Source organism: Scomber scombrus, chromosome 1 (genome assembly GCF_963691925.1).
Source record: "Scomber scombrus chromosome 1, fScoSco1.1, whole genome shotgun sequence".
In the NCBI taxonomy this organism is placed as follows: domain Eukaryota; kingdom Metazoa; phylum Chordata; class Actinopteri; order Scombriformes; family Scombridae; genus Scomber; species Scomber scombrus.
Window position 1 is genome coordinate 17318331 of NC_084970.1, and position 15139 is coordinate 17333469.

The window sequence follows — 15139 nt, forward strand, 5'->3', positions numbered from 1 at the left end:
TTAAAGAGCTGAACGTTTTGATATCAGAAGAAGTTAGTGATCAAAAACGTACTGAAGAAGAAAATAATAATAATGAAGATTTGAAGTCCAAAATATTTCACTGATGAAACAAATTACATTGTGACCCTTTCTGGTAACACTTTACTTGAAGGTATCGTCATAAGAATGACATGACACTGTCATAACTGTTACATGACACAGTCATGAACGTGTCATAAACATTATGTCAATATCATAAACGTTTATGACTGTTGTCATTAAGTGTCATTCGGTCTTCGTAATGACAAGTTGACATTGTTTGGGTTATCTTGATTATGACAACTTGACATTAATCAAAGTGACATGACCAGAAGTTGTCTTTGTCATGACAACTTGACATTAAATTTGTTTGGGATGTCCTTATTATGACAACTTGATATTAATCAAAGTGCCATTACCAGAAAATGGGTTAACCATAACCCTAACCCTTCAATACACTGTCATAATGGTTTCATGGGAGTAAGTTTATCCTTCATGATATGTTAATGACTAATCAAAATGCTACCACTTTACTTGAGGTCAAAGACAGTCAGTTTTGGGTATCCTGTCTGTATCCTGTCAAACATCTATGACCAAGTGCTAGAATTGGTCTTTAACCTTGCACATCTAATTATAATAATCATTATGTCAACTTGCAATAAAGACAAAAATAGGTGCATATTTTGTTAATGTCAAGATGTCATGACCAAGACATTTTCTGGTAATGTCACTTTGATTAATATCAAATTGTCATAATAAGGACATCCTAAACAAATTAAATGTCAAGTTGTCATGACAAAGACAACTTCTGGTCATGTCACTTTGATTAATGTCAAGTTGTCATAATTAAGACAACCCAAAAAATGTCAACTTGTCATTACGAAAACCGAATGACACTTAATGACAACAGTCACAAACGTTTGACATTGACATAATGTTTATGACACGTTCATGATTGTGTCATACAACAGTTATGACAGTGTCATGTCACTCTTATGACGATACCTTCAAGTAAAGTGTTACCCAATTTCTTTTCACAATATTGACAGGCTTAAAAAATCAACCACAATCATAATGAGACTGATGTGGTTTTATTTATTTATTTTTGTACTTGAATATTCAATGGGGATGAGATGTGCACTAACTGACAATTTGAATTATTCATTTATATTTAAATGCAATCATAGAGTTTCGAACTGGAGTTTGAGTTTGTAATAGATAGAAAAACTTGATTAACTCTACCCAACTTAGAAGAAAAGTCTAAAATCAAATTTGAATCTGATGGGTCATGGAAATAACTGGCACAGGGAAATTGTGTTCGCTTTTGTTCTCTCAGGCCTCACTAGCACACCCCTGGAAACAGCAAGTTATGTGTAAACTTCACTGGTATAGGTCAGTTTAAATGGACAGCTTGCTAACCTTGCAGTGAATTCTCTTATTGATGAAATATAACATATTTGTCCTATGGTACTCTATGACAGAGAAACACATCCATAGAGAATACACCCCTTACATTTGGCCATTTCACTAGATGTGCTCATTCCAAACACAAACCTTATTATGTTTTTGTTTTTGAAGAACTTGAATTTTGCATATTGTATTACATTAATCATTTTCATAATCATACAAATTAATTGTCACCCTTGTTAATTCTCAGGTTTCAAAAGTAAGCAGAGAGAAAGGTTATGGTAGGATAACCAGCTAAATGATGTCATTTGTCCTAATAATAATCTCAACAGAACTATCTCTGATATTGTGTAATGTTCAACATACTATAAGGCTGTTGGGCAGTAGTATTTTTGTATTATTTCCACATAATGGAGTATGAGGTAGAAGAACAGTGATACTTTTTCCTCTAATTGATGTTTTCCTATTTATTTTTATCTGAAACTGTTTTGTGTGTGTGTGACTTCAATGTTGTGCACAATTTAGGGCTATCTGTCGATTCTCTGGGCTACCAATTACAACAAGTGTTGGGGAGTAACAAATTACATGTAACAATGTTACGTAATTTAATTACAAAATTTACATAATTGTAATCTGTTACATTACTGGGAGAAAATGTGTAATTAAATTACAGTTGCTTTTGGAAATTTCCATGATTACAATTTTAATTACATAAATCGCGGTTTGTATTTATCAAATAGTTTTTTTCATATCAATATCCTCCTTCCAAAGCCGCAAGTTGGATACTGACGCTTCTGATTGGCTGTCTCTGGTCATGTGCCATTCAGTCAGACTCAGCAACATGTCGGAGGCGCAGAAGAATACGTTCCTGTGTTGAAAATACAAACACAGACGTCCCAGACGCCCACAAATGAGATCCAATCTCCCGGAATCTGGAGTGAACGAACAAGAGCGCGCACTAGAGAGTCTGTGTGTGTTTGTGTGACTATAAATGCAACGCATGTGAGAGCAAAGAGTCCTTAAGTGGTGTTCAGACCAAAAGCGTCTGACGCGAATTGAGCAGCAAGTCTACATAAAAAAATCAATGTAAATGTCGCTGTAACACGCGTTTTCATTTCAGGCGGCGCGAATGAAGCGAATGAAGCGTCTGAAGCAGCGCGAATAAAGTTGGAAAAATGGAACTTTTCAGCCGACATCGCGCTGCAGCATCTAATCAGCGGCGAGTTTCTCCCGACGTCACAAGCGCGAATGAAGCGATGATCCAAAAATTGATATTTATGATCAAGCAGCGCAATATAAGCGATTTTTTTCGTGTCAGACGCTTTTGGTGTGAACGCAGCTTTATAGCTCTGTGTTGCTGCTTATTAGACCGATCACACCTATCTCGCCCCCCACCCACCACCACGGGCGTCGAAGTGGGGGGAGAAATTGGAATGGTGTACCAGGGCCCCAAGCACAGAGGGGCCCTGGGCTTTTGTTTAAATATATCAGTTATAAAGAACGACGTCATAAATATTAAAATAAAATCAAAGTTGCTATGAAAGTTAAATAATAAGGTTGCTTTAATCAAATTAAGACTGTCTGAGATTAACTGCACCCCCTTGCAAAAATGCAAAATGGTTCATTCCGCCTGGTAGGACTCGCTAACGGTTGCTAACTTTTTATATACAGTCTATGGTTGTTAAGCAACTCATTCTTACACAGTGCTCTATGCAGCAACATGTCTCTCTCAAAGAGTAAATTAGGCTGCCAGAAGAGAAAGGAGAGAGAGGAGAAGGAAAGAAAGCAAAGACTAGGCAACCAGAAGCCTACAACGTTTTTTTCAAGGAAAGGTTAGTTCAGCCCAAATGTTAAAGCACATTATGATAGATGAAATACCATGGTTTTAATCAGACCTCCCAAGATTGGCGTGAGATCGCATCCCAATCTCCTGAAGGGGGGGGGGCATGTCAGGTGTGGTGTGAGAGTGTGTGAACTGCTTGAGACTGCTTTGAATGGAGACAACCATTAACACATCCAATTTCACCAAAATCAATAGCCCTCTTAGGTGAAGGCTAAATAGACTTATAACAGTTATTATAAAATGCTATTTGTAACTATTGCAGCAGCCTACTCATTTTAAAACATGCTTAGCAGTTATTATTGATGATATTGATGCTGATAATAATTTAAAAATCTAGTTAATGGCATAAGTAACCTAGCACATAATACAGCAAATGTCCATTACCCGTTAGCAAATCCAAATCTTACCTTTTCAATCAAAAGTCTCTTTCAGAAACAGTGACAGAAAGTGGATCAGCTACTCCATTCTCCTCTACTGCAGACTTGAGTGGAGGTCATAATGACTATTGAGTCATGTTTTGTTTTTAGATGTAGAATTGTGTTGCTGTTTATTGTTTATTAAGGATCCAGAGTTTAACATCATCACATCACAGCAATGTTAAGCCATGTGTGGCATTATAGAAACCTGTTTACATTTCTTTTGAAAGTAAAATCTGACTGACTGGTGAGTCTTTTGTGGTTGTATATTATTGTACAGTAGCCTTAGCAATTTTTTGAAGTAACCTAGGAAGTAAATTATTATAGTCTACTTTGGGGGTCATTAATAGGCCTGCCTTGCGATCTCCAATACTGTGAGATCAAACTGAAAACAACACAATTCACAAACCACAGTAAAACATCTTAAGGGTAGAGTACAGTGTGTGTGTTTGGGGGGCGGCGGGGGTGGGTCTAGGGTGGGGTGGGGGGCCCTTCAGGAGGCTTATGTATGGGGGCCCAGAATTTGGTGCTACACCCCTGCCCACCACCACCAACTAATTGTAACCCCACCCTGGAACGGACCTCCCTGAAATAACTTTTTGCAGGTTGGGATGTCTGCAAACACAACTTCGTACAAAAAGCAGACCAGGGCCCTAACATTGAAAAGTAATCAAAATGTAATCAAATGTAATTAGTTACATTACTTTGAGAAAGTAATTGAAATCGTTACACTACTTTTACATTTTCAACAGGGTAACTTGTAATTGTAACCAAATACATTTCCAAAGTAATCTTCCCACACTGATTAAAACAGATATCAGCTTACTAAAATATGGCAACTGTTCAAAGTAATGGCAATGGTTAACTGCAGAAAGTCTTATATTCACCGAGTTGAAGACCATTAACAGCTTCCTACTCATGCCCTCTAAAAATACTGTCCGGCAGAATATTTATGCTTCTCTCTCTCTCTGCTTCTCTCTCTCTCTCTTCCTCTTCCTCTCTCTCTCTCTCTCTCTCTCTCTCTCTCTCTCTCTCTCTCTCTCTCTCTCTCTCTCTCTTTGTCTCTCTCGCTCCCTCTCTCTCTCTCTCTCTCTCTCTCTCTCTCTCTCACACACACACACACACACACACACACACACACTTGCTATCGTCTTCGTGGGCTTGACCATACTAACTGTAGAACAGTGCACTGAAATTCTGATACATAGTTGCTTGGCTAACCAGGAAAGAAATGGCTATTCACACCTTACAAGCTGTATGTTAGGCCCTCATTACCCTACTTGGCATCCACAAATACGCCAGCTGTGCTCCACTTTCATGATACATTTAAATTCTAACTGGGTTTTGAGTATGAGTTTGAGTATTTTGAGAGACAAAAATATCAAGCAACCCTAGATTTTGAGTATAGTGTTAATATACATGACTGCCTCACAATACACAACACAGTTGATGCAAAATGCATTACAGCATATACAGAAATAAAGCAAATAAAAGGGCAAATCAGAGATACTAAGCCAATACACTTTTTGTCAGTGAATATCTTATCATGGTTTGTTACCTGGCTGTGTGGTGATAAAAAAAAAAATCCAGTGTTCATACTAGGGCTGTAATCTCCCAGTCGACTAGTCGATTTATTGGTCTATACGTTCTGGCTCGACCAAAATTCTGATTGGTCGATTTTTTGCTGTGTTAATTTCATCAGGTGGAAAGCACTAATTGCTAATGGGGGTGTTTTCAGAGCACCCCTGTTTCACAGTTAACAGTCTGTCTTCAGAACACCCCTCTTGTTTTCACTTTTTTTGGATTAGCCCAACCCACTGGAGACAGATTGAAGAAAGTACTAGAAGGCCTTGGTCTGGTGGTTTGCTGAATATTTATTTAATTGTGAGCGTTTAATTTACAGTCAGTCCTCCTCTACCATGTCAAAGACATCGGCAGTGTGGCAGCATTTTACAAAAATAGATAACGGACGCCCGCAAATGAGACGTATTCTCCCGGAATCTGGAGTGAACGAGCAAGAGCGCGCACCAGAGAGTGACAGCGCGTGTGTGTTTTTGTGTTTGTGTGACTATAAATGCAGCCGGTGTGAGAGCAAAGCATCCTCTGTGTTGCTGCTTATTACACCGATCGCACCCCCCGCCCCCGCACCCGCCCCCGGACAGACACATAGTGTAACCCCCCCCCCTCGGAATGGACCTCCCTGAAATGACTTTCTGCAGGTTGGGATGTCTAACATGGCATATCACCTAGAAACGGTAAGCTAACTTGTCTGCGTTATGTTGCCCCGTCTGTTTTGAGTAAGCTATATGAACATATCAGAATTGGCATATTTCAATGTTTTAGTCTAATAATCGCTTTCTAACTGCAGGCGCACTCGCCCGCAATGACGGTAGCTTCCCCAGACAGACAAAGCTGAGCTCCTATGTTCAGCCTTGCTCTGTGCGAGGACATGCACAGAGCGGCTGAAATGATAGTGTCCACTGTTCTTTCAGTTGTAGTGAAACTGATCCAGATTAGGTGCATCACCAACTTGGCTGTGTGGGAAAATGGTCTATCCCCTGGGTCTAGCCATGACAATGAGGTCATCTAAGTAGAACAAGACCCTCATGCTCTGGTTGAAATGGTAGCCTGTTGTACACGTAGGCTTTCCCCTTTCCTGTGTGTCGGTGCTTCCTTGACATGAAAATATGCATCTTTCAAGTGATGGTGCAGAAGAGTTCAAAAGTTCAAGCATATCTCCTGATGATTAGCATATCTGTCAGGCAATGTACTGTTTCAGAATGTGGACAACCAACATGGGTTTAAAACCTCCCATCTTCTTTGGAATCAGGAAGTACTTAGAGTACAACCCCCTCTGTCTGCCATGAGTGGGAACTATCAAGAAGGCCTCTTGTAGCAACAGATCCTGGATCTCCTGCCTATGATGCCATTCCTCATAAAACTGTGCCACAGGGTGGACGGTCACTTGGGGGGCAGCAGGAAGAAAGCTGTGGTGCTCCGATTTAGCTCTTCCCACCGTCAAACCTTCCATAAAAGGAAGATTGGCCTATGGGGGGCTGAGGCAATGATGTGGTCTGTGAACATGTCACCATTGGCTGCCTCAACACAACGTTTGATGATGTGTCAGTGGGTCTGTTCCCCTCCAACAGAAATAACCAGAGTGGAGCCGAGCAGATGTGATGGCTCCTTTCTTTGGTTCGTGGGCAGGCCTGGGCCATTACTCTATACGGAGGAAGTTATGCTACCGGCTGCAATATCATTAACAATAATTGACAATATTGACAATAAACAGACATGAAGAGTCCTCTCCCAAGTCATTGCGTATGAGCGAAACATTATTCCTCAGTAGGGATAGAATGCTACTTGCTGCATCACCCATTGCCAGGGAGACAAACTATGCTGGCTGGTCCAATAGATAATGGCACCAGTGACCAGAGACAGATCTGTTGCTATGTTGGGCGGGATGTGTTTCTTTCTCACAACATCGCACCTAACATAACATGAGTGGGTTCAGCACTGAGCTTTTTTTTGTGGCTAGCACAGCCTGCAACTGAATGAGGCTGCCTGCAGTCTGTTTCACTAACTGAGGGAAGTGAGACAGTGGCGCCAGCTGAGTCATAGAGGCTGCTTTCTGCATTACGCAGCCTCTGTGACCAGCTGGATGAAGAAGGCAGGGTCACTATCATGAAAGTGTCATTGAGGGCTGAAGAGGCAGGAGACATTTTTGACGAAAATGTTATTTGTTTTATTACATTATATTACATTTTCAACACAGCAGAAAAAATTAAGACGACCAGTGGCAGTAGGGGGCAGTGCCCTTTGCCGACACATCCAGGTGGGCTGACATGTCGGCATGGGCAAGGTTGCACAGTTGCAAAAGGCTTGCAGCCTTAATGTGGCTTGCAACCTGTTTGGGGCGCTATAGGTGGGGCAGTGTGAGCCCTACATGCTCTTCTGCCTGAAGTAAGAGGTGGATTTCTGAAGGACAGCGATGTTGCAGACATAGACAAAAGGATGCTGTCATCGTTCATCTGCGAAACCGCTGGGACAATCTCAGCTCAGGCATCCGGTGGCAGCTGTGGGTCACTAGATGAAGCAGGAGCATCATTGACACAGAGATCTATCTCAAGCTTCGGGTTACTCTCATTACAGTAGAGAAAGATGTCACACAGCTGAAAATGGTCCCACTGTTGCCAGTGTTGAAATGAGGAATTCCTCTGCAGTAAATGCAGGGCATTGGCTACATCATGCCGTTCTCTGTGTGGTCCTGACCGAGGCAAAAGCAGAAGAATGTCCGTCAGCAGTGGCGTAGAAGCCAGGATGGGTAGGAATGAGCTTGTTGGTGTGGCAACTCCATCCATGGAGAGGTAAGATCAGTGAGCAGATTCGTCCAGGCGCATTCTGATTGGCTAACTATGTACATGCAGATTTTAATGGATGATTGTGTGTGTGATTGGAGGAGAGTATTACTTATAGGGTCCAGTAGAGGGTGGAGCCTGTATGAAATAGCACATGAAAATGGACAGATTTTCAAGTACATACATATTTCAGTGTGCTCTGCAGTTAAGAGTGGCCTCACCAGTAAAGTTAATTAAAGGGCAAAAAGAAATAAAAAATAATGATGTTCAGTTACAGTTGCCATTGAACAACAGAATTCCTTACAAAAAAGTAATTGTCCTGCACTATAGTTCCTAATTGGTCTTCATTTGATCTTTCTACATTTATCATGAGATATTTTTTTGGTTTTCCCTGGCAAAAAATAATAAAAACAGACCAGTAAGTGAGAAGAAGAGGCTGATAAAAATGACCTTTGTGTGTTCTGTCAGTGCATCAGATAGAGACTTCAAGGGAATATTAATATTGACAAAAGTATTGATATTTTCCGTAAACTCTCAACATATCGTTGTTTTCTAGGGCAGTACTGATACTTCTGCCCTTTTAATATTGATTGTTAATCAGTGTTACCCAGCTAAGACAGAAAGGTATGTGACAGGTGGTAATGGGCACCAGAGATTCACAGCATCTGGCATGCTTTATTCTCACAGTTCAGTTTTGTTTTGGGGGTTTTTTACCCAATTTTGCACACACAGCATCTTGCACTCACTTGTTCTCATTTGTGCACATACTCATGCCCCAACACAAACAGCCTCATAAGAAAGCCAATCACCATAGGACACTGGTACAGAGGTTTTACAACTAATACAGTATAGCCAATTTGTCATAATCATTTTAAAGAGTCATTGCCTCATTTGATAGAAATGACAGGATTATCATTAAGTCATGATTGCTGGTGGGACTGACCATATGGTTTGTTTGTTTGCCAGATTTTTCTTGATTTGCTATTCAATAAAAGCAGATTGGTTTTTTCATGATTTTAAAATGACAAAGGCAATATACTATTAAATTGTGTATGATACTATTAAACTTTTAGTATGCTATGACATACACAAGTACAGGGATATAGCCCGATTATCATAGACTTGCAGTATAACATTCCACCTGCCGGTATTAAATGTCATGTTAAGTGCCTAAGAAGGATTCAGGAGCACTTGAAACACGACACAAATCTCTCTCTTTCCACCCGTATCTCAAATTATAATAGACCATGGTCTATGAAGCAAGCCCATAGGATTCATCTGGGATGTGGAAAGCATTTTCTGGAGGGGTTGTCAGTTAATCCATCACGCACATTAAAATGGCTTATTCCATAGCCTTGTTGATCCTGATAGTAATAAAAGATCCACATCAAGAAACAAGGCAATTTAGTTCTCAGGAGAGGAGACTTGTCTGTCTGTCTCTCTCACACCCTCTTTATTTCTCAGTCTCTCTCCCCTGCTTTCTCTTTCTCACATCCATACACTCACATTCACAGACACACCACAGAATAAAAACAAGTGCCATGTCACAGAAAAGGACATTTGTGCTTAGCAGTGCTGACAAATGATAGAGACAAACCTTTTTATAAAGAAAGGAGAGAGTATGTGTTTGGAAGGGAGCAAAAACATTGAATGTAATCATTTTTATTTAGACCATAATAATATGAATATTTTCAATATGAACAATGAAAATATGTACAATTAGATTCAATAATAGAATGTTGGCATTGTGAATTTCTGCAAACCACAGAAATCTTAAATCTCTGCTTTTTAATACGTTTAAAACATAGCACATCAACATTTCTACAATACATATCAAAGGGAAGTGACAAAGTTCAGATGACATCTATATGAGGTCACTTCCATGTTAAGAGGATATGGGTTGGGTAGCTGGCTAGAGAGTTAGTTGCATGGCAGAAAGTTGCAAAAGCATCAAAGCAGCAGAGACCACTGTTCAAGACCACTTCTTGCTCCTGTTTCAACTGACATAACTGGGTATTTTCAGTGAGACATCAGGACATGTGCAGCCATTTATCAACAAAACAACAAAACTGAGTTTTCTAACCCAAACCATGATCTTTTCTTAACTCTAACAAAGTGGCAAAGGGGTTTGTGCCTAAACCTAACCAGACCTTTACCACAGCATTGTCACACCATAAAACAGACAACTGACAATAGCCATTTAATGCAGTGTTGAATGACACACCAGAAGCTTAAACTGTGATCAACATTAAAATGTAAAGATTGAAAGGTAGAGATTCAGTGTATCTGATTTGCAGAAATGTACAATACTAATCTTTAAATGTGGCAATTGTGTCGTTGACCAAGCCAAAACCATGTCTCAGAAGGTAACTACATTTTCAGACAGGTGGTTTTCATGATTATTTTTTGTTCAGTGAAGCTTAATTGACCAAGATCAACCATCTAAAATTGTCTAAGAGTCTGAGACATTACCGAAAACTTGTTGCAAAAATTAAACATCATAAGACACTGATCTCTCCTACTAGTAGACAACAGACCCTTCTCACTTAAGAAATGGAAAGCAGGAACATGTTTGTCTCCTCCTTTTCTACAGTGGCTGAGTGATCAACCTCAGATACAAACACTTAGCAGAAATGTGTCTTTGGCTAAAAAACAAACACCTGGCCATATTCTCCAGCTCAGGCAGTGTGAAACAACAAGTATATGTTAAATTAAAAAGGTCAAGGAGCCTTAGTAAAAGGGACCATTGCAAACAAAATGGCATTCCTGAAATTAACAAAAGGTTCTTACTTTAACTTAATACTGTAGGATTTTTCTCAACAATATTAGGCTCATTGTAGCTTATTTGATTCTCCCAGTTATGGTTAACAGAGCAACTCTACAATTTCAGTATGATTTCACAGACTTTCAGGTTTTTTGTTTTCACACACTGATTTGTCCCAGCTTGGGATCAATAAAGTATATCTATCTATCTATTTAACTCATTGAAGTTTCCTTCAAAAACCATTACAGCAAACGTTAACAGCAGATGACACCGGAATCAGCATACTAACATAGTCTTCCTGGCATACCAGTAGATCAGTAAGAGATTGTACCGTAGGAGTTGTTGTCTTCACCAGACACGTTTGTGTGCTTTCGTAGTTCTCACTTCTTTAGCAGAGTTATTTTAAGAGCAAGTGATAAGTGAGCTTCTGCCTTTCTGCAGCTGAACAGAAGTCTCTGTCTCTGGTGAAATGGGGGAGGTTTTTATTAGAGCGATGTGACAGAAGGGAGTATTCCTTAATAGAAACCTGTTTCAATTCTGTAACCAAATGTCAGATGGCCAACCCATTATTCTACACCCCCAACTCCAGCAATAAAAGCAGCAGTACTAGAAATAATGTCATTATCACTGACATCAGACATAAAAGTAACATTGCCTTTATAGTAAGATGATTGTGTGACAAAACCTGAATAATATATCTTGAAAACATTTCTTTATTTCACATTAGAGCTTAATGTACCATAAATGTCTTTTGTTTTATCTTATAGGATAATGTGGACCTCGGGGATCTGATGCTTTCACTCTGTTACCTGCCTACTGCAGGCAGATTGACCATTACAATGATAAAGGCTCGCAATCTCAAGGCCATGGATATCACCGGTGCATCTGGTAATTAAACACTGATACTGTGTGGATAACTACAAAGCCTCACTGGTAACCTGAATATAAATGAATGTATTTCACTTCTGGTTCTCCCATCTTCACAGATCCATACGTAAAGGTTTCACTAATGTGTGATGGTCGCAGACTGAAGAAAAGGAAGACATCAACCAAGAGGAACACTTTGAATCCAGTGTATAATGAGGCCATTGTTTTTGATGTCCCTCCAGAAAACATAGAGCAGATCAGCCTTTTGATTGCAGTGATGGACTACGACCGGTGAGGAACTTCTAACAAGCTTTATAAGTCATACAGTATTTAGCTCTTTTGCATAAATCATTTTTTGATTTATACTTGCTGCAGAACTTTAAGGAATAAATATTTTTGTGTATTTTAATGATTTTGTAAATTAGGTTGACATTTTCATTTTTCTCAACCCCTTATGCATCATTATTTTCACATTGCAGAGCAGGCTGTGATCAAATGTTTTCTCTTTCCCTCTTGCACCTACAGTGTAGGCCATAATGAGGTCATTGGTGTGTGTCGGGTTGGCAATGATGCAGACAGCCTCGGTCGAGACCACTGGAGTGAAATGCTCACATATCCTCGAAAACCTGTCGCCCACTGGCATCCTATAGTTGAGGTGAAGACTTTACTTTGATGGTTCTGACGTGTGTCTCTCCATGCATGTATGAGGAATGACTATATTTGACCAGAGGAATGACTAGGTTTTAAAACTGAAAACAATATTATTTGCCACTAACACTATGAAAAAAGTAGTTTTGAGGCTGCCTGCAGTAGTAAAAAAGTTTTATGTACTATAGCTTAACACCAGCAGGTTTCAGAGGCTGAATCTAATTAACAGTGAGAAATTTGGTAAATGACTATGATCTACTTTTGTCAGACTCTCAGACTTTTAAAAGACCAGTGTAATAAACTATTTTCAGTCAGGAGATAGTTGCTGTATAATTCTAATGTACGCAGTTCCACCTCAATTGATGGAATGGCATCTGAGGTAGCAATTGTTATGCCAACCACCCCACATAAGATGCAGGAAATTAACTCCTGCCAGGTGTGGTGGTTGCGACCAATATCATGTTAAGCCATAATGTAATTTCATTTCATTTTTTTAGTTCATATAGGGAGGATTTGTTAGATATATTGCAATATGTATAATTTTCTGTAGCCTACATTTACAGAAAATTAGATTATGTTAATAAAAAAAGCTTTTTAACTTTATTGTATATATAGATAATTGCAATAGTAATCGAAATAAACTTAAATATATACAACATAAAATAGTATGCCACCAATGTTTTTTGAAGTGAAAGGTAAAGGCAAAATAATATAATTTAGGGGAAATAAACTGATAACTGTTATTATAATGAGAAACATGAAAGGATCATTCGAGCCCACTGGTATTCTTGCTTCTTCACTTTATGTGGAAATTTCCACATAAAGTGAAGAAGGAAGAATACCAGTGATCCTTTCCAGTTTAAATATAATTGCATACTCTGAGAACCTGGAGTAAATGAGGGTGTGTGAACATGGATAGCAGTTGATGTTCAACATTAATAAAAAGCATTCCATTTAAAAAAAATAAGTATGGGAAACATGAAAGATTTTAAAGCAAGAAAATTAATGTTTGCTATTTAGCCAAGGCTGAAGAGAGCTGCTGGAAGAAAAAAACTTGGAGTAAGTGTAAATGAATAAGTGATTAAGCTTATCACTGCTCAGTCATTAAGGCTCAGTGGGCTCATTAGTATTTACTGATACAGTTTGTTGCTACAATGAGGCTGCAAAACGATTTTTGGCCAGCATTAATCTGAAATTGGCTGTAAGCTATTGGATCGAAATTATAAAAAACATTTTTTAAAAATCAATGACAGAGTTTACAAGTCGCCTGGAAACATTTATACAAATAAAAAAGCAATAACTAACTTTATAATCTTCAGTGAAAGCAAAGTGGCTCATTCCAAAAATTCCACAGAGTTTGTCTACAAGTATATACCTGGATATGATAGCAGAAACATAACTTTCTCTGGATCAGATCTTTAGCCAAAGGTATTAAGGCAATGTACAGTGCCTGGTGTAAACCCCAACTTATAAGACTGTCAGCTCTCTAAACAGGACAGGCCCCTCACCACCTGTGTGCCAGTCCACTCAGTCTTAATCGTCCTTCTTTTTTTAGATAGTGCACAGGGAAAGAGAAACTAGGGAAAGAGAAAGAGTAGACAAAGCCTTGATGTGATTTGGCCTCAGGCATGAAGGGCTAGATGTGGTTGCAGAGGAGAGCCAATCAGCTCTCTGTGGGCAGTTATTATGTGCTAAAAGAAAGAAAAGTAAAAGAGAATGGGTAAGGGCTATAGAGCTATATAACTGATATTCTTACAGAGAGGAAGAAGTCTTACTGAGAATTTGTTATTACTGACCTATACACTCAGTCTGGAATAATGGTTTTATTGTGTGCATTTGTGTGCACATCAAAGGTCTGCACCTGAAAAACACAAAGAGACAGCAAGAGTCTGAGAAAATTGGAAATTGAGCTAGTTTTATGTTTCGTTCGAGGCTATTAGAGTATGTAGTACTTTGAAATCTCCATTGGAGCCTCAAGAAACCACATTCATTATTTACTTCCTCCCAAGTCATTTTAGTCTAAGTTATTCTGTCTCCTAAAGCCCTTCATCTTCTTCTATGCCACTCCAAAAACTGCAAAGTAGTCCTAATATGCCAATAGGTTTTCAAACACTGGTCTGTTTACATGTTTGCCTGCCAAGTAAGTCACGTTCCTCCTGCAAAAGCTTTTATCATTTTGCCTGCTGTTGGCAAACAAAACAATCACAGCAGCAGAATGTATTCCAATAAAAATAATTGAATGCATAAATAAACTGACCACAAAAATAAAAACGGAGACAATAACTCTTTGTTTTTCTGCCCAATTCATAACCCGGTACCGTGAATAAATGTGTTTGGAGGTTTCCAAGAGTTTGAAAATGTGGCTCTTTTTTTGTTTTTGTTTTAATGACTGTACATCTGCTTATATCACTATATGAGATAAGACTTGTTTTACATATGTATAGCACAACTCTAACTGTTGTTACATTATTTCTGCTTGACTTGTCTTTGTAGTACCAGGGTACCACAGGTAGTAGCCAGGGAGGATCCTGTAATTCTCTGAAGACGCCTCCTTCTCCGTAGCCTTGAGCAAGAGTTTAAATAAAAATATTGATCAACCTGGAGCCTTGGCTGACCCTTTGGACAGTGGTGCGGCTGAGTGCAGCACACACATGGTCCTAAAAGAAGAATACAGACATCCATAATAATATGGAGTATGGAAAAGAGAGACACAAACTGTCTTGAGCTCTGCTCAACTGGATCAGTTGCATGTTGAATGACCGCAAAGATGAATGGTTTTTTTTCTATAATGTTCCATAAGAAAAACAACAGGTGTATG

At 39.1% G+C, this 15139-nt stretch overlaps 1 protein-coding gene across 1 annotated transcript in view; it reads left to right on the plus strand.

Moving 5' to 3' along the window:
- Nucleotides 1-14883, plus strand: part of syt9a (synaptotagmin IXa) — a 28827-nt gene extending 13944 nt beyond the window's left edge. The window contains exons 4-7 of the mRNA XM_062415669.1: nucleotides 11574-11694; nucleotides 11793-11964; nucleotides 12199-12328; nucleotides 14815-14883. Of these exons, the coding sequence (XP_062271653.1) occupies nucleotides 11574-11694; nucleotides 11793-11964; nucleotides 12199-12328; nucleotides 14815-14883 (492 nt within the window). The remainder of the gene's footprint in view (nucleotides 1-11573; nucleotides 11695-11792; nucleotides 11965-12198; nucleotides 12329-14814) is intronic.
- Nucleotides 14884-15139: the final 256 nt, after the last annotated feature.